At 34.2% G+C, this 19,303-nt stretch overlaps 9 protein-coding genes and 5 pseudogenes across 14 annotated transcripts, besides 7 other annotated features; 10 read left to right on the top strand and 4 right to left on the bottom strand.

Moving 5' to 3' along the window:
- Nucleotides 1-423: 423 nt before the first annotated feature.
- TVAGG3_0024590 lies at nucleotides 424-878 on the bottom strand (annotated as a pseudogene). The gene has a single exon. A coding segment is annotated over exon 1 (455 nt).
- A 471-nt stretch (nucleotides 879-1,349) lies between these two features.
- Nucleotides 1,350-1,964, top strand: TVAGG3_0024580 (annotated as a pseudogene). The gene has a single exon. A coding segment is annotated over exon 1 (615 nt).
- A 647-nt stretch (nucleotides 1,965-2,611) lies between these two features.
- Nucleotides 2,612-2,633: a terminal%2Cinverted (terminal inverted repeat of Kolobok-1_TV transposon ID:TVAGG3_0024560).
- Nucleotides 2,612-5,611: a mobile genetic element.
- Nucleotides 3,934-4,685, top strand: TVAGG3_0024570 (annotated as a pseudogene). The gene has a single exon. A coding segment is annotated over exon 1 (752 nt).
- Nucleotides 5,590-5,611: a terminal%2Cinverted (terminal inverted repeat of Kolobok-1_TV transposon ID:TVAGG3_0024560).
- A 4,071-nt stretch (nucleotides 5,612-9,682) lies between these two features.
- Nucleotides 9,683-9,710: a terminal%2Cinverted (terminal inverted repeat of MuDR-2/MuDR-2B_TvMULE3 transposon ID:TVAGG3_0024550).
- Nucleotides 9,683-9,768: a mobile genetic element.
- Nucleotides 9,765-19,303: part of a mobile genetic element that runs on past the window's edge.
- Nucleotides 9,769-9,862: a terminal%2Cinverted (terminal inverted repeat of Maverick-3 transposon ID:TVAGG3_0024270).
- On the top strand, nucleotides 11,010-11,372 carry TVAGG3_0024540 (uncharacterized protein; the record flags this gene model as incomplete). Its single annotated transcript, XM_001322817.2, has 1 exon — nucleotides 11,010-11,372. The coding sequence occupies one exon, from the start codon at nucleotides 11,010-11,012 to the stop codon at nucleotides 11,370-11,372; it is 363 nt and encodes a 120-aa protein (XP_001322852.2).
- TVAGG3_0024530 (serine threonine-protein phosphatase family) lies at nucleotides 11,391-11,633 on the top strand (the record flags this gene model as incomplete). The annotated part of the gene is made up of 1 exon (XM_001322818.2): nucleotides 11,391-11,633. The coding sequence occupies one exon, from the start codon at nucleotides 11,391-11,393 to the stop codon at nucleotides 11,631-11,633; it is 243 nt and encodes an 80-aa protein (XP_001322853.1).
- TVAGG3_0024520 (uncharacterized protein) lies at nucleotides 11,638-11,961 on the bottom strand (the record flags this gene model as incomplete). Its single annotated transcript, XM_001322819.2, has 1 exon — nucleotides 11,638-11,961. One exon carries the CDS (start codon nucleotides 11,959-11,961, stop codon nucleotides 11,638-11,640), a length of 324 nt encoding a protein of 107 aa, XP_001322854.2.
- On the top strand, nucleotides 12,897-13,913 carry TVAGG3_0024510 (phage tail repeat-like family; the record flags this gene model as incomplete). The annotated part of the gene is made up of 1 exon (XM_051220250.1): nucleotides 12,897-13,913. The coding sequence occupies one exon, from the start codon at nucleotides 12,897-12,899 to the stop codon at nucleotides 13,911-13,913; it is 1,017 nt and encodes a 338-aa protein (XP_051105236.1).
- TVAGG3_0024500 lies at nucleotides 14,213-14,776 on the bottom strand (annotated as a pseudogene). Its single transcript has one exon. A coding segment is annotated over exon 1 (564 nt).
- On the top strand, nucleotides 15,307-15,459 carry TVAGG3_0024490 (uncharacterized protein; the record flags this gene model as incomplete). Its single annotated transcript, XM_051220249.1, has 1 exon — nucleotides 15,307-15,459. One exon carries the CDS (start codon nucleotides 15,307-15,309, stop codon nucleotides 15,457-15,459), a length of 153 nt encoding a protein of 50 aa, XP_051105235.1.
- TVAGG3_0024480 (phage tail repeat-like family) lies at nucleotides 15,479-16,063 on the top strand (the record flags this gene model as incomplete). The annotated part of the gene is made up of 1 exon (XM_051220248.1): nucleotides 15,479-16,063. One exon carries the CDS (start codon nucleotides 15,479-15,481, stop codon nucleotides 16,061-16,063), a length of 585 nt encoding a protein of 194 aa, XP_051105234.1.
- TVAGG3_0024470 lies at nucleotides 16,255-16,868 on the top strand (annotated as a pseudogene). Its single transcript has one exon. A coding segment is annotated over exon 1 (614 nt).
- TVAGG3_0024460 (DNA/RNA polymerases family) lies at nucleotides 17,806-18,264 on the top strand (the record flags this gene model as incomplete). The annotated part of the gene is made up of 1 exon (XM_051220247.1): nucleotides 17,806-18,264. One exon carries the CDS (start codon nucleotides 17,806-17,808, stop codon nucleotides 18,262-18,264), a length of 459 nt encoding a protein of 152 aa, XP_051105233.1.
- TVAGG3_0024450 (uncharacterized protein) lies at nucleotides 18,410-18,673 on the top strand (the record flags this gene model as incomplete). The annotated part of the gene is made up of 1 exon (XM_051220246.1): nucleotides 18,410-18,673. One exon carries the CDS (start codon nucleotides 18,410-18,412, stop codon nucleotides 18,671-18,673), a length of 264 nt encoding a protein of 87 aa, XP_051105232.1.
- Nucleotides 18,723-19,283, bottom strand: TVAGG3_0024440 (HNH endonuclease family; the record flags this gene model as incomplete). Its single annotated transcript, XM_001290177.2, has 1 exon — nucleotides 18,723-19,283. One exon carries the CDS (start codon nucleotides 19,281-19,283, stop codon nucleotides 18,723-18,725), a length of 561 nt encoding a protein of 186 aa, XP_001290178.2.

Here is a 19,303-nt window from a genome sequence, read left to right as displayed (position 1 = left end):
GAGCTTCGAAGGCATTCTTAAAGTCAGCATTCATTAAAGCTTCATTTGAACTGTCTTCATCCGCTTGTATTTTTGTCCTTATTGACCCTATAAGTTGGGCTGCTTTAGCGTTGGCTTGGGCATCTAACCAGTCATTGTTAGCTTTTATATATTCTGCGCTTTTCATTGCCTTTTGCATGGCTGCGTCGTTATTTTTACTTTCTTGTGCTAAGTTTTCATACTGTACGGTTTGGTTTTGCAACTGTAAAAGTTTTTCTGCCTTTACATTTGCTTCAACTTCTTTTTTATACATCGCTATCCATATATGTCTTCATGGCTTTTTGTTTTATCTCTTCATCTTTCAGTACTTTATATTGAGTAGTATGGTTTTTCAAATTTATAACATCTTGTTCCATTTTTGCTACTTCTGCTGCTTTTTCTGACACTTTTTTCGCATATTCCTCTGTACTTAGTTCTTTCAGTTGTTCTTCTTTCTTCTTTTTCTCTACGTTTAACTCATTGAGTTTCTTTGTCTGTCTGTCATATTCTAGTTTCTTTTCGTTTTCACTTATTTGTTTCTGTATGTCTATGTTTGACTTTTTGACATCTGTTATTTGATTTTTGAGTGAACTCAAATTCATTTGACTTTGAGGGTTATAGGCTGTTCCGTCTGCAGCTCCACCATAGCCTGCCATTTTCGCTAAAAGTGCCGCTCTTAAACCTCCACTCTGTGCACCAATAACTCGGTTTAAAAGCATAGGGTTGCTTGACATTTGTTGCAACATAGTGGGGTCATTCATCATTTGTTGTTGCAACTGTTGTTGTGGTGTCAGTTTTACTATTGGATGTTTCAATGCTCTCTTCCTCTTACGTATATTCTTACGTAGCTTACGTGGCATTTTAAATGAAGTAAAAAACGGTTTTTGACAGATGTTTATATGACACTTTTTGTTCAGCTCAAAAAACTACTCGGTCAAAGTGTTGTCAGTTTTGTAAAATAACCGTCCTATCTTGTTTTAAAAGGGAGAAAATGCTTCTCAAAGTATACTTCCTTGGAACGCCTGTAACTTTTCCTATAGCGACGATAGACCCTTACTTGTCCGGACAAAGTTATACTATTTTGAGTGCTCTACAAAAAAGTCAACGGCGACGACTCTCAAAAACCGTTGTGTAAAAAGTTTTACCGTTGGACAAAAAAGTATATATAGAAAACAAAAAACGTTTATAGTTCATTCAATATTTGAGATAAACCGTTTTTCCAACGGTAACTATTAAATAAAATAAAAAAATAGAGGGGGTCTCCGTTGGTAAAAACCATTTATCTCAAACTTTTCTATGAGTGGTCCGAAAAAACAGTTCATTTTTATCTAATGGAAGCCAACGCTGTTAACCACAATTCAAACATTAACAATTCTCAACCGCTAACCAGAGCCAAAGCCCCACAACCTCCAAGAACCGGCACAGCGGTTAGAATAACCACCAAAAAGTCTAACAGCGAATTAAGAGAAATTCTTCAACAAATTTGCTCTAAATATCTCAAAGACGCCGAAGAAAACACACAACCAGACGCTACATACAATACTCAGTTCTGTGAAGTTCTGAACAAAGCAATTACTAGTTCAATTGAATTTACTAAGACAATTCCAAGTCCAATTGAGCTTAGCGATGTCTTAGTTCAGTATTTTCCAACATTTACTAAGCTTATAATGTTGAGAACTTTATACCAAGTTCGTCAAAATCTTCCTCGTTACATCCAACGGTCATTCGACAAGAGAATTGCCGAATTCCAAGTCTTTAGTTACGGATATGACGAAGATGAATACGTTGACGAGTTCGGAGACAACTGTACAAAATGGTTTGAATGTTATACGACAACACAATTTGAATTCGACTTTCTCGAATTCAACGCAGCAACCATTCATATCATTGCTCTTTACCTTTCCGAACAACAACAAGACCTCGCAGATGGAGATGTTGTTACTGTCGTCATGAAAACTCCTGAACAATTCGGAAAAAAGAAGTCTCTAATTGCCAAATTCGTTCCAGGACATCAGCTTTTCCAACGCACAGAAGTCTTCTGTATTCCTGGAACTAAGTTCTTTGTCAGGAGCGAACTCAAAGAAAGATATAATGTGTCATTCAATTACACATTATATAATGTTTTCGACCCAGAAGAAGGCTTCTTCCCAGAAGCAATGGAGGAGGAAGAAGAGGAGGAGGAAATACAAGACTCTATCCAAGAAGAGTCCTCCGAATTCACACCAGAAGACTAACAATTTTCCGAATAAAAACTTCATTTATACTAAACATCTTCGGGGCTAGAGGGCGCAACGCGCCTGGAAGCCCCACTCACCTGACCTAAACTCAACATCAATCATTAACATGATAATTTTTTTGCTCAAAGCAGAAAATTAATAATTACTAACAAGCAGTCCAGTATTTCGATGTGATTTATGAAATTATTATATATATATATCGCTATAAGGAATAAATTTAACTGCTTAAAATCGAATTTTGAGCATGATTTATTTTTGAAATTATTTGATAATTGAATTTTCGGCGATTTAAATGGATCAATCCGCAATATAATATAACAAAAATTGCTAAATGCTATTAGTTTAAAAACGATTAAGGGTATAGTCCACTAAAAATTTTTAAGTTTTGACAATGAAAATAAGCTCTGTGACCATGTAAATATATATCTATGCAAAACGAGAGGTTATGCCATAATTTTTTTTAGTTATCAAATTTTCCTTTTTTTGAGAGAAGTCTCTCAATAATTTGAGAAGAATCTTTGATATAAAGAGATACACATTTGTAGAACGAAGTAAGTGTTTTCCAAACATTTTATATGTTCATCCTGTATAACAATATAAAGCTGCATAGTGCCATCTTGTGCGTTTGCTATTTTATGTACTTTTCATTGAGATAATCCCTCTTCTCGGGTGATTTTAACAGTCAACTCAATTTTAAAATAAAGATTTCATCAAAATGATTTCGAAATTCGGATATTGATTATATAAATAGCACTGTTAACATATTTTGGATGAGTAAAAAATACCTTGTTTTGTATGCATTTAGTACACCTTTATTTTTGATTAAAACTATAAAATTTTTATTCCTTATATAATAAATAGTATATGTTACATAAACATGAAATTCAATAGCATTCAATTTTGGATTTTTTAGATTTGGTAAATTTTAGAAGAAATAAAATCAGCAATCAAAATAAAGAAACTTTTTTTGTATCTTCTATGATTACCTTTTGGTACTAAATTTTGCATTAATAAGTAAATTATCTGTATTATTCTGTGAGCACAAGCCCTCAGTTATGCTGGTAGTGAATGATGAATCGTCATTTTGCGAAGAGAACGCGATTATTAAGGTAATTTTGAGAATTGTCTTGAATTATTTAAAATTAAAGTTAATTGAATAGGTAGGATAACTAGCCTTTGCTAAATTTGTATAATTTGACCTTATTCTAGTTGGATCTGAGAATATTTTGCTGAAATAATAAATTATATCGCCGATTTATGAAAATTTCTCTGATGGGACCGACTCGCTGAAACGTATTAGTGTTAATGGTAACTTGTCTGAATTTTCAAATTTTTTTCGAAATCCAAAAAATCACAAACAAAAGCATCAAAATTAGATTTGCATTTAAGGTTTTCATTTTTTTTTGGAAAATAAAAATATTTTTCCCCAATAAAGTTTATTTTTACTTTTGAGAGGAATAGAAACGTTATTTTGGAATTTTGAAACGACAGAAATGTTCCATTTTTAATGTAGATTCTAAAATGGGGTCAAATTTTTGATTGAACCGTTATCCATTGAAAAACCTCGATTTTAAAATGTTATTCCAAAATATTCATCTAATGATATAGTATATATTTATTAATTATTACTTTTTATTCAATTTTCACTTTTGGCGGGATTTCATTTTTTTGTTGTTGTATGGGCCATATTGTTCACCCAAAACGGAAAACAAAGGCAATGCATAACATTTTACTCCACGAACGTCGTCGACTCTCAGCGCGACAGATGCTTGGTGCTTGCATAATGACCGGAATGCCATATACAAAAGGTGCTCGCTTTCTTTCTCTTTGTGGAACTAAGCCCCCTGTGAAGAGTGGTGTCATGAGACAACAGAGATTTTGTGACGATAAGATTAGAAGACTTAAAAGTATTTCCCTAATGCTGTCGAGAAAGTCCTTCAGTGGTTACTTATCCATTGATGCAAGATGGACGCACAGGCGAAACTCGCCAAGTTGTACAGTAACTGCGCTCGATGCTGTCACAAAAAGAGTTCTTGCATGCGTGAACATCAACCATATTGGTGGAAACAGACAGCATGCTCAGTATTCCGGAGCTTCCAACAATATGGAAAGTGCTGGAACTCGAATCATCTTGAAGCAATTAAAGAAATACAATATCTTGAAAGATGTTAAAGAGATTATTAAAGACCGAGATAACAAAAGTGTCTCTGTCTTTAAAGAATTTGGCGTCTCTCATCTTGAAAGATTCGATCCAGGTCATGTATCAAAAAATATCTCAAAAGATTTTACAAAGTTCTCAGCTTCTCATAAGACAGTTGAAGTTTTCAACGACAAGACTCAGAAGATTGAAAAAATAGAGAGACCTTTCTGGGGTCTGAATGCAAGCCTAAGTATGTGGCTTTGGTCATGTTTTGCCGAAGAAAATATTGACAAACGTACGAAAATGTGGGAGAATTGTGTCTACCATTACGTAGGCAATCATTCTTTTTGCGAACCGCACAATTACAAATGCTTTGAATGGCAAAAAGGTGTCAATTCGATCCAACTTCAATTCATGCTCTATGACTGGGTTCACAAATGGACACCCATAGTTTCCAAAGTTTCTTCCATTGGATCTACCTGCATGAATGAAGCGTTTAACTCCAAAATTGCATGCTATTTGGACAAATCAAGAGCCTGGAAGAACATTAACATTAGAGTTAACGTTGCAATCTTAGAATGGAATGATCCAGAGCATTTTCTCGGAGATATACAAAAAGCATTACATCTTCCCCACTTCCAGAAGATTGTGTCAAATCATTTGAAGAGAATTGTTACTCCAAAATGATATTGAAACAAAAAACTGTTACAAAAGGTTCTAAAAAACAGAACAAATACAAAAAATCCATTCAGAGTGTACCAGGAGGAGATTATCAAGTTTTCAAGTCCGAATGGGAATCAGAAGACGAAGACATTGATGACTTTGATTAACGAAAATTACATTTTATTTATTGTTTTTGTTTTTAATTAAATTATTATTATGCTCATTTTCTTATTTTGATTTTTTCTCATTATGATATAAATAATTTATTAATGCATTTATCCAATAATTATGCTATGATATTTTTATGCCTTATTTCATTTCTCTTATATTTGATAATCTGGTAAAATATAGTTCAGACTATAATCATTTTAGATTATTGATATATTTATATAGGTTAGAATAAAATTAGTTTCATTTTCTACTTTTATTTTGAATTAATAATTTATAATATCAAATATTATGGCGTAACCTCTCCTTTAAAATATAGATATATATAGGCCTATAGAGTTTATTGGCACTCTCAAAACTCTAGAATTTTGAGTTTACTATACCCTTAAAATTGCAACCGAAAATGGTCAAAAGTAAGTCACGAAAATATGAAATTTAGATAGCTAATTTGATTTAATTAAAGACGACGAAAAAAATATTTTTAGTCTTATATATAAAGTACTCACAAAATCTAGATTGAGAGGCGGTCAATGACTTTTGAGGGGAAATTAACGCATGGAATTTAATATTATTTAGGTTAATATTCTTGCTTATTATTTCAGAAAAAAATCTTAAAAATTTCAATATGAAAATTGAAAGCAATTCAAAAAAATTGCTAACATGTAAATTTTAATATCCTATGCATAATTTCATATTTTGAACATTTTTTATTTTTGTTTAAAACTTAAAATTTTGCGAATTTAATATAATTTATAAAATATAATACGTATATATATTTAAAATACACTAAATTTAATTGTTAATTGACGTTTTTGGGAATGAATTTTATCAAAACATGCCTGAATCCGAAAATTTGAAAGAACGAATTACACAATCATATATGTAGAATTCAAAATACAAACTTAAAGATTGTATACGTTTAAAATTATTCAGATTGTGTTTGATTTCCACTCATTCTGTTTCTTTTGAACTCTAACACTAACATTTCATGATGATTACATGATCCATTTATACATGGTTGAATTGTTCCAGATTCTACCAGAAAATCAATCCAAATTTCTCAATGCATTCATGTTGATTGGACAAAATTTAAAATTTATCAGCCTGTTTCCAGAGAAACTCATATATTCCCTAATGAAATGTAATTTTTGCTACATTTATTTCAATCAAATTTCAAAAAATTGACTGCAGAGCTTGAAAAGGTGATGAATCATGTTGTTATTAGATGTACATATTAGATTTACTATTTCCAAAAAAATGCTCAAATTTGAATAGTTTTTAGAAAATTTGGAATTACACTCCTTACATTATATATAATTAAATGTTTAAATTTTATTTATTTTTCCCTTTTAATTTTATAACGTGCTCTATCAAAACTAACCTCTCAATTGAAGGCCACAAAATCTAAGTAGTGAGGGTACACAAATTTTGTATGGAGTACGGTTCAATTTTTGAGAGCCTCACTACTTAGATTTTGTGACTACCTTAGAACATTATATATGGTATTGAATGCGGTTTATAAAGGAAAATGGCCAAAAGGGAAAGAAAATTCAATATCTTTTATCAAGTACGATATGAACAAAGTAAAAAAGCAAATTTTCAGCGGAAAATATGAAAATTGTACAACAGTCATTGAAGTTGCACAGCAGTTCTCGGAGCATTCAATTACAGAAATCTTTCCTAAGCTTCAAGATTATTTTGGAGATTCTCCATATTATGTTAATTTAATCCCCCTACACAAGATATTATGAATGGAAAAGTTCATATACGTGACCAAGATGATAAAACAAAATAAAAACCATGTATTTATTGGAATAAATTTTTAAGGGTAAACTTACTGTAAAAAAGTTTTAAACAACAGATACGTCAATTCGTGGATTATTAAATAGAATGATTTGTTAGTACTGGAGATATCTTGCAGAAATTCAACGACGATATCCATGATGAAATCAGAGAACCTCAAAAAAAGCCAATGCAGCTTAAAAAAAGACAGAAGATATGATTGTCGCCTACGGAGCGCCAGAAACACCTATCAGGCTTATCTCATGCTGAACATGACTATATTTAGATTTGAAATAAATTCAAAAAATGATGAAGCATTTAAATTTGCATAGAAAGCATCCAACGAAGGAATTGCTTCGGTTGACTCCTTGAATGACGAGCAATATGTGGATTCAATTGTTTAGTTGCAGATGCTTCACAGAACTATTATTTCATGGCAGCAAAATAAGTATAATATTTGTTTATTTCTATATTTAGCAAAATGTTTTGAATTAGCTTTGCAATTCTATCAAAGATTTTATGTATATATATATATACCAATCGTAAAACATGATAGCTAAATATCATTTCATTGATGTCATAAATTCTATAATGAAAACGAGCGAGCTTAGTGCGATGATAAAAATGAGTTTATATAAAAATTATATTAATATATCTTTATAAAATCTCTACATTTGGGTCAAATGCAGGTCACTTTTTCTTTGGAGTAATCTTTTCCTTTTCTGGATAGATTTTTGCTAAAACACATAAATCATCACGATCAAAGCAATTCAAAGCTCCATCATCATGAAATACCTTTTGATACCAATTGTAAACAGACTCAAGATTTTCATCAACAAAGTCTTGACTGAACTTTTCCAGCAATGTTTTCTTCCCTGAAAACAAATTGACACCTAAACCAAGCTTATCTCCTTTTATTTTAACTCCTGCAGCAGCTAAAATTGTTGGGAACATATCGAAGTGAGTGAAAACTCTTCCAGTGTTATTCGCTCGCTTCAATTCAGAGTTAATGAATACATTAAAGATTCTTCTTGGATAGTTGTTTTTCTGAGCAAGTTCTTGTACACTTGTGTCTCTTCTTACATGATCTCCATGAAGAACAATTAAAGTATCATTGTACCATGGTTTTGTCTTCATCCAGTCAAGTAAATCTTTAATTTGATTGCTCAAACAGTTGAAAAGTCTCTGTAATTTTGTTCCATTCGGAGGACACAATTTACATATGTAACCAGGTTCATGTGTGTCTATAGATGTGATATATAATAAAAATGGCTTTTTCGGATTTTCTTTGTAAATCTTGTCAATTAAATCTTTTTGGTACTTGAAAAGTACATGATCCGGTACAAACCACCTTTTATTGGCTAAATTAACACTACTGTGGCAGTGATCAAAGCCATGATGCTTGAAAACAAATCCGATACTCCAATCTTCATCAAAAGTACCGTAAATTGCATGTGTATCATATCCATTCTTCTTTAAAACATCACCAAGACATTGGGCTTGTGTATAATAGAATGTGCTTGTGTTATCTCCTTTGTTTTGAGCTCGATCTCCTTGCCATTTGAAAGGAAAGCCGCATTGGACAGCAAAGTTAGCGCTTACTGTGAACCTGTTGCGATATAATTGCAAAGTACCACCAAGCTTATCTGGTTCAGTGTGGTTTGAGAAATGAACGTTATTTGTATCTAAAGCCAAGCTTTCTATATAAGGTGAGTAACTAGTTTCCATTAGGCCTCCATGTTCTTGTGATATGAAGCTAGATTCAAACGATTCTAAACTAATAAAAATTACGTTTTTCTTTTTTTCGGGGAAAACTAGGTTTTGCGGATTAGGGAAAACATAGTTATGATTGTAAAAGTTCAAACTAGAAGAACCTGTAGTTTTTATTGTAGAATAAAATGCAACCACGACAAAGAAAATATTTATTATTGATAGCATACGATAATCTAGATTTATGTTAATGTTAATATATCTGATATATAGAGTACTTCTAGAATATTTGATAAATGCGTAAAATATGTAAAGGGATGGTAATAATGCTGGCAAAAAGTAATTTGTTGAAAATGAATAAATGAATTCTGTTTTACCTGCATATTCTCGCTGAATTATAAGTTCCTTCAATTCATCAAAATAAATAGAACCTGATAATTGATAAATATTTTTAATGAAGCCTATTGCTAATGAAGATAAAATGCAAACTGCAAAGGATTCGAACATATTGAGATAGTAAATTCGCAAGCATTCTTTAGACATTACAGTGTAAGAAGGTTTCTTGATTTGGAAAAATTTAACAGAGAAAATCAGCAGTATTAATGGGATTGAAAAAATTGTTGGAGACTTTTTAATTGCACTAGTTAAAGTTCCTGTTATTAAAAAAATTAAAACCCAATAGCAAAATATTACAATTTGAAAAGCGTTCTTAATGGCGTTGATAGTTTGAGTTTTATGTCTAAGCCTTGAACATTCAAAGATGAATATCCATATTGCTAGGTAATAAAGAATGATGAAAAAATACGAATTCATTCTGTTCCTTAAGGGTGTCCAAAAGACCAAACTTCTCCTATCGTTGTTATTTTATGATGCAAAATCACCCCAGATATCTTATATATCGGATTTTAATTTTGTACAAACACCTACTGTAAATATTGGGGTTTTAGAAAATCAACTTTTTAATGAAACAATAAGAATTACCGAAAAAGTGACAAAACATCAAAAACAGGGAGGGGTCTCAATTTTTATTACTTATATTATTTTACAATAAAAAAAAAAAAAAAAAAAAAAAAGGTAGTGGGGCTTCCAGGGGCTGCGCCCCTTCTAGCCCCGAAGATGTTTAGTATAAATGAAGTTTTTATTCGGAAAATTGTTAGTCTTCTGGTGTGAATTCGGAGGACTCTTCTTCTTCCTCCATTGCTTCTGGGAAGAAGCCTTCTTCTGGGTCGAAAACATTATATAATGTGTCGCTTTTCACAAATTATATATGTTTTCATGTTTTGTCACTTTTCTGTCACTTTTCAGGAAAAAACATTTTTATTATTATATATAAATGAATTTTACAAAACCACCGTTACCCTTCTTTGGAAATAAGAGTAGATGTAAAGATATTCTATTGAGAGAACTTAAGAAACTACCGAATGGTCTAACATTTGTAGATTTGTTCGGTGGAAGTTTCTATATATCCCATTTGTGCCATACAATATTCCCAGACTCAAAGATTATATGCAATGACTTCGACAACTATATGAACCGTCTCAAACATATTCCAGACACAAACAATATATTGAAAGAGTTAAAAGAAAAGATACCTATAGGTAAGATGGAACGTATACCATTAGATAAGAAAAATATTGTGAGAGAGGTTTTGAAAAAAGCAGAATATATAGACTGGGATAGTATATCTGCTAGACTATTATATAGTGGTTCTATAAGAGTTCATGACATTGAAACACTTATGTCAAAAGTTTTATATCTTAACTATACAAATGTTTTCAAAGAGGACATAGAAAAATATATTGAGGGTATAGAGTTTGTGAGATGTCATTGGACAGAGTTGTATGAAAAATATAAAGACAAGGAAAATGTTTTCTTTATAGTGGACCCGCCGTTCTATAACACATGGGATTTTCAATACCAAGTAGACTGGACTTTGAGAGACTCTTTAGAAACTTTAGACGTTTTACATAACCATCCATGCTTTTACTTTACATCCGATAAAAGTGGTTTGGAAACCGTTATGAGATGGTTAGAGGACATACATGACTATGAGTTTATATATGACAAGATAGAATATGAGAGAGGTCCTATAAACCGGAGAAAGTGTCATAACAAAGAAATTTTATTAGTAAGTAAATGTGGTTTGAAATAGGACTACTTGTTTTAGGTTTTTTCCATTGTGTCATTTATTTATTTGACGTGGCAGAAAAGTACAGAGAATATGAAGATGAACCAATGCCTGCAAATGTTCAGCATATGTACTCGTAAGAGATATTTTTATCTAATATTAAATGGACGCACAGAACTTAGCGAATGCACAGCAACCTGGACAACCAAACCCAGAGAATATTCCAAATGAAGTTAGAATACAAACTGCAATGGCAAACCATGGTCAAGTGCCAACAGATGTACAAATGCAAACTGCCATGTCAAATGACGCTGCGTTAGGTTTGCCACCATGGTATGCAAATATGAGATGGAAAGAGTTTTATACAAACCCTGAAGTGGGATATAAACAACTTTATGCAGATGACGCGAACACAGGAGTTGACCCAGAATATGTTTTCTACCAGAGGAGAAACAGAATGTATGAGCTCCAGTTAAAGAATGCTATGGAACTCAACAGGAAACGTAAGAGACTAGGCGGACATTAGATTTTTACATATAGTAAAATGGGTTTCTTCAGTAAGATAGGAAACTTCTTTCGAAATGTTGGAAGAGGTATATGGAATGGAATAAAAACCGTAGGAAGAGGAATTTGGAACGGAGTCAAAAATATTGGTAAAAGAGTAGGTCAGTTTGTTGGTATTATACCTAAAGACCCTGAACCAGAAGAACAAGCTCCTGTTATACAACAGCCTGAACCTGCACCACAGTCTAGTTGGCAACCAAATCCAACACCTCAACCGTATTAAAAAATTATATTTTTACCGTTCGATAGTAGTTGTATATGAAACTAAGTTCTAAGTAAAACGCATGGTATAATGGAATTATTCTTTTTCTTCCATCTGTAGTAAACCATACTTGAAAGTCTGAAATACTTCCACTTGGTGGTTCATATAACTTTGTAGGTTTTTCGTAAAAGTCATTTGCCAAGCATAAGAAAGAGTTTTGAGCGCCAGAAAATGAAGCATGAACAATAATAGCAGCTGGGTCGAAAACATCTTTAAATAAATATGGTTCATCTCTTGCATATCGACTGTAAATATTTGCTAAAGGAAGTTCGACTTTCTGATTTAACATTCTTTGCAAATAATACCATGACATTGCAGTGAATTCTGTATATATTTGTTCGTCTTTCTTTGGATTGTCTTCGTAGATTTGAAATGACACTTGTGAATTTTGTTTGTCATATACAATTCTCACATAAAGTGTGCTCTCGGTATTTGCATATTCATCAGCATATTTTGCATAACATGAATTTATTTTATCTTCTATATTTTTTAACGCAGTCTGTAGAGAAGATGAAAGGTCAACTTGTATTAGCTCAATTTCTTCCCACATTTTTCGTTTCCCTTCAGATATATAATCTATATGAAACCTTACAATAAATGGAAAACTTTTATCTTCTACAGACACAAACTTCATTCTACGAAAGCCAATAGCTTTTGTGACAGATGGGTCTCTTAGCCATCTTAATGGGTAGTCAAAACGATAGCCTTCATGCTTTACGGTCTCTGTCTCAAACTTTTACCGACATTAGTAAAAAGTTCATCTAATGGTTTAGTTGTAGCAACTCTTGAATTTTCTTTTTCTATTGGAAGCATATTTTATCTAGAATAAAAATGTCAAATGAAACAGCGTCTATGAGAGAAATACAACACAACCGACAACTCATTATGCAAGCTCTAAATAAGAACACAACAAACTTTTCAAACTATTCTAAGATATCTGAGTCATTGAAAGAAGGAAACTTAAAACTGACATTAAACCCAATGACAGATGAGTTTCTGTTTCAAGACAATAAGAACCATACTGTCTGTATAAATCCAACAAAAGGAACTTTAAACGAGAAACCTATAAATGAACTTCTTTTGAAAGCAGATGTTGACAACAAAGCTGACAAAGAATATGTAGACGATGCAATAGCAAAAGAAGAAGAAAGAGCTAACAATGCTTATGCAACAAAAGAACATACTCATCCTGAACTAGCAGACAAAACATATGTTGACAATAAAATGTCAAGTGAAGTGACAAGAGCTGAAAACGAATATTCTAAAAAGACTCATACACATTCTATATCTGAAATAACAGACTTAAACGTTAGCCTTGAAAATAAGGTAGATAAGGGACTTATGGCTAGTGTGTTAGTGAAGAAGGCGGATAAGGAATATGTGGATGAAAAAGATAAAGAAATTATAGAAAGGGTTGACTGGTACCATGAACGGACATCGAAGATTTTAAAAACTAAAGCCGATACAGGATGGGTTTCAGGATGTTTAGACCTTAAAGCAGATAAAACTTATGTTAACGATGAGTTAGAGAAGAAAGCAGACAAGAACCATACACATACAAGTTTTACAACTGTTGCTATAGAAAGTATTGAAGGAACGGTTGAAGAAACTGGTGGGGATGCAATATATTGTAAACCTCCTAACTTTCCACAAGGTTTAACATCGGATGACGACATAACGACGATGAGAAACATTAGATGTAAAGATGTTTATGTCATGAAGGATGAACATAATATTAAATTCACTGCTCAAGATTTATATGACAAGAAAGCAGACAAAACAGAGCTTCAAACATTAAAGACAGAAATGCTTCAAACATTATATCCTATAGGCTCTATTTATACGTCAATGAACTCTACCAGACCAGAAACAGTTTTAGGTTTTGGAACTTGGACTCAAATAGTCGACAGGTTTTTGTATTGTGCAAACTCTTCAAAGGAAACAGGTGGAAGTAAAACGATTTCAGGTGAAAACTTACCTGCGCACAGTCACTACATAGATTTAAGTACATCTCAAGCAGGTTGGCATAAGCATAGATATTGGGATTGGTCAGCAATGATAAAAGGTAAAGGATATGATGTTAAAGACAACGTTAAGTTTGCTATAGATTGTTACTGGAGTAACACTGAGGGAGGAGGAAACCATACACATCGCGTTTCAGGATATACGCAAACAACGGGACAAAGTAAAGACTACATGCCACCTTACATGACAGTTTACGCATGGTATAGAAATGCTTAGTCGTCATTTTCAACTTCTTTAGCATATTCGTCAGGAGTTGTCTTATATTTGTTAGGAACTGTCTTTGAAAGTATACCACCTTGAACTTTGACAAGTTTGAAACGAGGTCTGACAATAGTAGTTTTATCTTCTGCTTGCAGTCTGTACATTTTGCCATGTTTGCCTAAAACTTCATAATATTCTCTTGTATACTTTCTTCTATTTTTACGAACACGAATGTGAGTACCTGTCGGGTTCCCATTGTTGTCATAGTCAATAGTATTTTCATATGGGTCGCGTTTAGGTATTTCTATTTTTACTTTGTCACCTTTCTGAAGTTTGAAGCCCGGCATTCTTTCTTGTTTGTCTCTTTTGACTAAATTATTAAATATATAGTCTTTCTCTAAGTCAGGGTTGTTTTTCATTTCTTCGGGGGAGTGGTTTCCCAAACCTTTTTGTTTACGGCTATTGTAAATATTTAAAACTTGTCTCATCTTTGCCATGGAGAAGTGTCTATATTTGTCGTCATATGACATTTCATTTGCTTCACCACCTTGTGGTTGGTTTAAGTCTCTTAACATTTTTATACAACCGTCAATGACACCAAGAGCAGAATGGTTTTGGTCGACAATGAAATATTGGTTTACATTTTTTGAACGCAGATAGTTTTTAATATCGTCTGATTTGAAAGAACTTTCACAGTCAGATGTCAGTTTTGTTGGATGGTATTTGTCAACGAATATTGTCAAAGCTGCTAAGATATCTAAAATATTTTTGGACTGTAATGGTATGGCTTCACAGTATCTTGTGTTTTGACCGACAAATATTAGCCAGTATGGTGGTCCATCTTCTCTATACCTCGGAATGTTTTCCAAGATATCCATAAACCAAGCATTTGGTGTTGAACTAAAGATTTTTATCATGAGTGCTTTCTTTGTCGCTTTAGAAACATAGGGGTCCTTGTTTGGATTCGTCATTTTTATCCTATAAGAAATGGGTTTATTTGGCGCGTTAGCAGGAGTTGCATCCAGATTTTTACCCGCAGTGGGAACAATAGCCAGAGGTGTATTTGGAGTTGGAAGGAAGATTTTGAGTACATTAGGTATACTGAAAGAGAAAGCACAACCTATTATACAAACTGTACAGAAAGGTTGGGATGTAGCACGAGATGCAACAAATCTTATTCCAAATCCTGAAACAAGAGGAAAAGTTCAAGGATGGATGGACAATGTAGGAAGACAAGCAGGAAACTATTATAACAAAGCAAATGACTACTATAACCAAGCAGGACACTATATGGACCAAGGTGAAAGATTCTTTAACAGAGGATATAACCATGCACAACAGTGGGTAAACAATAACCAACCGCAACCACCTCAAACTTGGGGAATGTAAAGTTTTTTACTGAGATGAAATGAACAATACAGCATTGAGACAAATGGGTTCAAGATGGATTTGTCGACTTCCAGCAGTTACACAACGTGTTTGTCAAGTTCTTCCTATACCTCAGGAAGTTTTAGACCGACTTAAAAAACAACAACAACCAGTTGAAAACAAACCAAACTAAAATTTTTTACTGAGATGAAATGACCGAAGAAGTTGAAACGGTAGATTTGACACCACAAACAAAAAGTTCAGAACCATTGTCAAAACCTGTCAAAGAACTTACAGATGAAGAGAAAAATTCAATAATAGAAAGTGCCAGGTCTGGAAATACAAACCCTAACTATAAAGTCACTTTTCATAGAAATGGAACGGCTAGTATCTCAAAAAAGAAACAGACTCTCACAAATAAAATATTGAAGTCTGAAGGAGCTTTCGAGACAACAGATGGGAAAGTATACTTCACTGACCAACAGTTCATTATAGAACATCTCATTGACTTAGAGTCGAAATATTCTAAACTTTACAACAAACACAAAAAGTTGAAAGGAAAACAAAAACAAATGGCATATGATATTTACGAAGATGTTGACGACACAACCATACCTGCAAGTGAGGTAAAGTCAGAGGAACCGAAAAGTGACGAAAAACCGATAGAAGAAGAAAAACCAAAAACTGAAGATAAACCAAAACCAAAGTTTAGTTTCCAAACTAAACCAAGTCAACCTTCATTAGCTGGTATGGGTTGGCGTCAAAGACTTATGGCAGCAGGCGGTTATGTAAAGTAAAAGAAAAAAATATTTTTAAAACAGTATATTTTTTTATTTTTATAAAAATGCCCCCATATAGAATGGACAGAAGGTCTGCTAGAATAAAAGCAGAGTTAGAAAGATATGGTTGGAGAGTTTCGAAGAAGTTTAAATATAGGAAGGGAAGACCCATAAAAGTCTATGACAAATTGTCTGGTCTTCGCTACGAAATGGATTTGGAAACAGCACGTGCCAATTATCCAAACAGACTAGAGAGGTTAGAAGAAGAACGTCTTATGGACATGCCTTTCGATGTTAGTGAACCTCAAGTTGAAGGACACGACGGCTTTGCCAGATTCTACTGGAAACATGACGAACAATTGCATCCTTTGAGAAGGAAAAAAGGAAAAGGTGAAGACACACATGCTCCCATGGAAAGAACAAGATATGCATATGAGAAGTATCGTGAAGTTAGAAGTCAAATTACATCTGGTCGAACCTTTACAGTAAACTTTGACGAAGGAAAGAACAAAGAAGGCTTCATGGGTGTACTTGCTGCCATACAAGACGGAAATAAGAAAGGATACAATCTCAGATTGACCATAACAGATTTGGATGGTCACATTTACTATGCACATGGCAATGAACAAACAGCCGCAAAACTTCTTGACGCTTTCAAGACTACAAAGAGAGAACAAATGGTTGACTCCGACTCAGACATTTTGAATGCAATTGAAGGAATTGCAAGTGTCAAGTTCGAATGGTACCAACCTAACCCTCAAGCAGTCAGACAACATGCTGGATACTTCCCGTTCAGAAATAAGTCTGACATTGACTTGACAAGGTATGGAATTTACAATTCAATTGAAACAATTGTCAATGAACCTTGTATTCTTACATGTCTCAGGAACTCTGGTCTTGTTACAGATGAGAAGATGAAGTATCTTGAGTCATGTGTGAAAACAAGGTACATGCTCAGAGGTCAATTGTCAAAAATTGCACCGTTGGCAAATGTCAATATCCGAGTCAACATTCCGACTGAGAAAGGTTCTTCACATGACGACTATGTTGTTGACAAAGACTTACCATGGTTGAAGATTGTAATTGTCCACAACCACTTCATGTTGAACGAAAGTCTTACAAACCCATTGTTCGGAAAAGGTAAGTGCAACATTGTCAGAGCTGTTAACATTCTTTTCGAGAAAGGCTTGTTGGAACCAATTCCAGATGACAAGCTGACAGAAACTTTTGTACCAAAAGACGAAACAAACTTTTCATTGTTGGTAAGACCAAAAGTTGTTCCGGACAAAGTTATAGCACAAAAGAAGTACACAGTTCCAAAAGGAGTTGGATTGTTCGGATACCAACCTGAACCAGAAGAACTTCCAATGAGGTTGCAAGAACTTCAAGATGCTATAAACAAACTTCCATTGAGACATCCAATTGACGTCAAATTGTATTGGAGAGCATCTGAGTTAGGTCAGAAGGTTTTATATGAAACAGGTTGCTTCGACGATGTTTATGAGATAACAGGAGAAGTTTCTCAGAAGATAAGAGACTCACTTGAATTTCCACAAACTGGACCAATTGGTTGCGACAAGTTCGACTCAGATGAAAAGATATACTATGTCGACCTTAACGCTGCGTACATGAGGTTCGTCCAATATATTCCAACTGGAATTCCAAACGAAGATGGTGAGTTCCCAGGAAGGAACTATACAGTTGGAAAAGTCATACAACAACTGTATGATATTAGGAAAGCTTCAAACCCCAAACTTGCAATGACACTCAAATTGCTTATGAATTCGACATGGGGATATTCCATTAAGAAACCTCAAGAGATGAAGAGTAAACATTATGAGAAGGTCGACAACTTTGTTGAAAGGTTTTCTCCTTTTGTTTTGAAGTACGAATTCACTCAAGGTCAAAGTGGCTTAGTAACCACATTAAAACCTATTGTCGAACATTGGTCTTACCCTCAGTTCGCAAAGGCAGTCCTTGACAACTACAACAAATTCTTCTCCGAAGTCAAATCCAAAGTGAAGGTTTACTATGAGAACATTGACGCACTCATGACGAACGAAGAAGGGTACAACAAACTCATTGAAATGGGCATGGTCGGTGAAAAGATGGGTCAATTCAAATTGGACAAAATTTTCACCGAAGTTCATGTAATATCGAAAAGGAAGTACTGGGGTGTTAAAGAAGATGGTGAAATAGTTAAACATTGCATGAAATAAAAAATTTTTATTCGAATTTGAATCGGACAGGTCGAGTTACACCATTCTTGGTCTCAAACTCATATATAACCTGTTTGTCTGTATTTTCGTCGACTATGGCACGAGACACAAACATTGACCAAACGGACAAAAAGTGTCATTTCGGATGGTCACGCAGCCAATCGCATTCGAGCACTTCGAAGAAGCCTTACGTTCCAAGGGAGAGGGTGTCTGGTGCAAGGGAGAGGTCATGAGACTCTACGAGCAGTACATCCTCAATGCCTGGGAGGACAAATCGTCCTTGGATTGGCAATTCTACCAACTCCTCTGGGACGACCTCCTACGCAACTGGGATGACGAAAGAGTCCAATTCAGGGGTCAGGAACTACTTGTCCAAATTCTCATTAATTTAAGCTACTTAACTAAATAAACACCTAAATTTACTCGGGGTTTCCCCCTAAAATAAAATTTTTTTACTCTTAGAACCACTCGAGGTTCTCCTTACGGTTGTTGAGCTTGTCACCGTCAATGTGTCTAACCTTCGTCTTCTTGCCTGGATTTGGAACCCATTGAATTGCGACAAGCTTGCCCATGGAGATTGAACCACGATTCCGAAGGTTAAGGTTCAAGTGTCCCAAGTTGTTGAGGACTGGGGTAAGAACCTTGCCGGTCTCCCTGTTGCGGATTTTGTATGGGTAGGGTTGGGAAATTTCATAACTGTCATCGGCAACAAGGGTTGCCCAAACTTCCTTTTCTTCGTGTTTCTCTTCTTCGTGTTTCTCTTCTTCCTCTTCTTCCTCTTCTTCCTCGACAATTCCTTCTTCAATTTGGTACTCACGAATTACGGTGTTGGAGGTTCTGTCCTTTCCGAGTACCTTCCAGATGGCGTCTATCTCTTCGAAGAAACGGTAGATGAGTCTGGCAAGGTCTCGGTTCTCTCTCGCGTAAATGCGCAAGGTTTCCGTCAAATCATTCAGGCATTTCTCATTGGAAGCTTGGTTCATGAGGACATCGGCTTTGAGCTTGGTCATCTCTTCCATAAGACTACTTTGGAGAGTCT

Source organism: Trichomonas vaginalis, chromosome IV, assembly GCF_026262505.1.
Source record: "Trichomonas vaginalis G3 chromosome IV, whole genome shotgun sequence".
NCBI lineage: Eukaryota > Parabasalia > Trichomonadida > Trichomonadidae > Trichomonas > Trichomonas vaginalis.
This window is presented reverse-complemented; position numbering and strand designations above follow the sequence as displayed.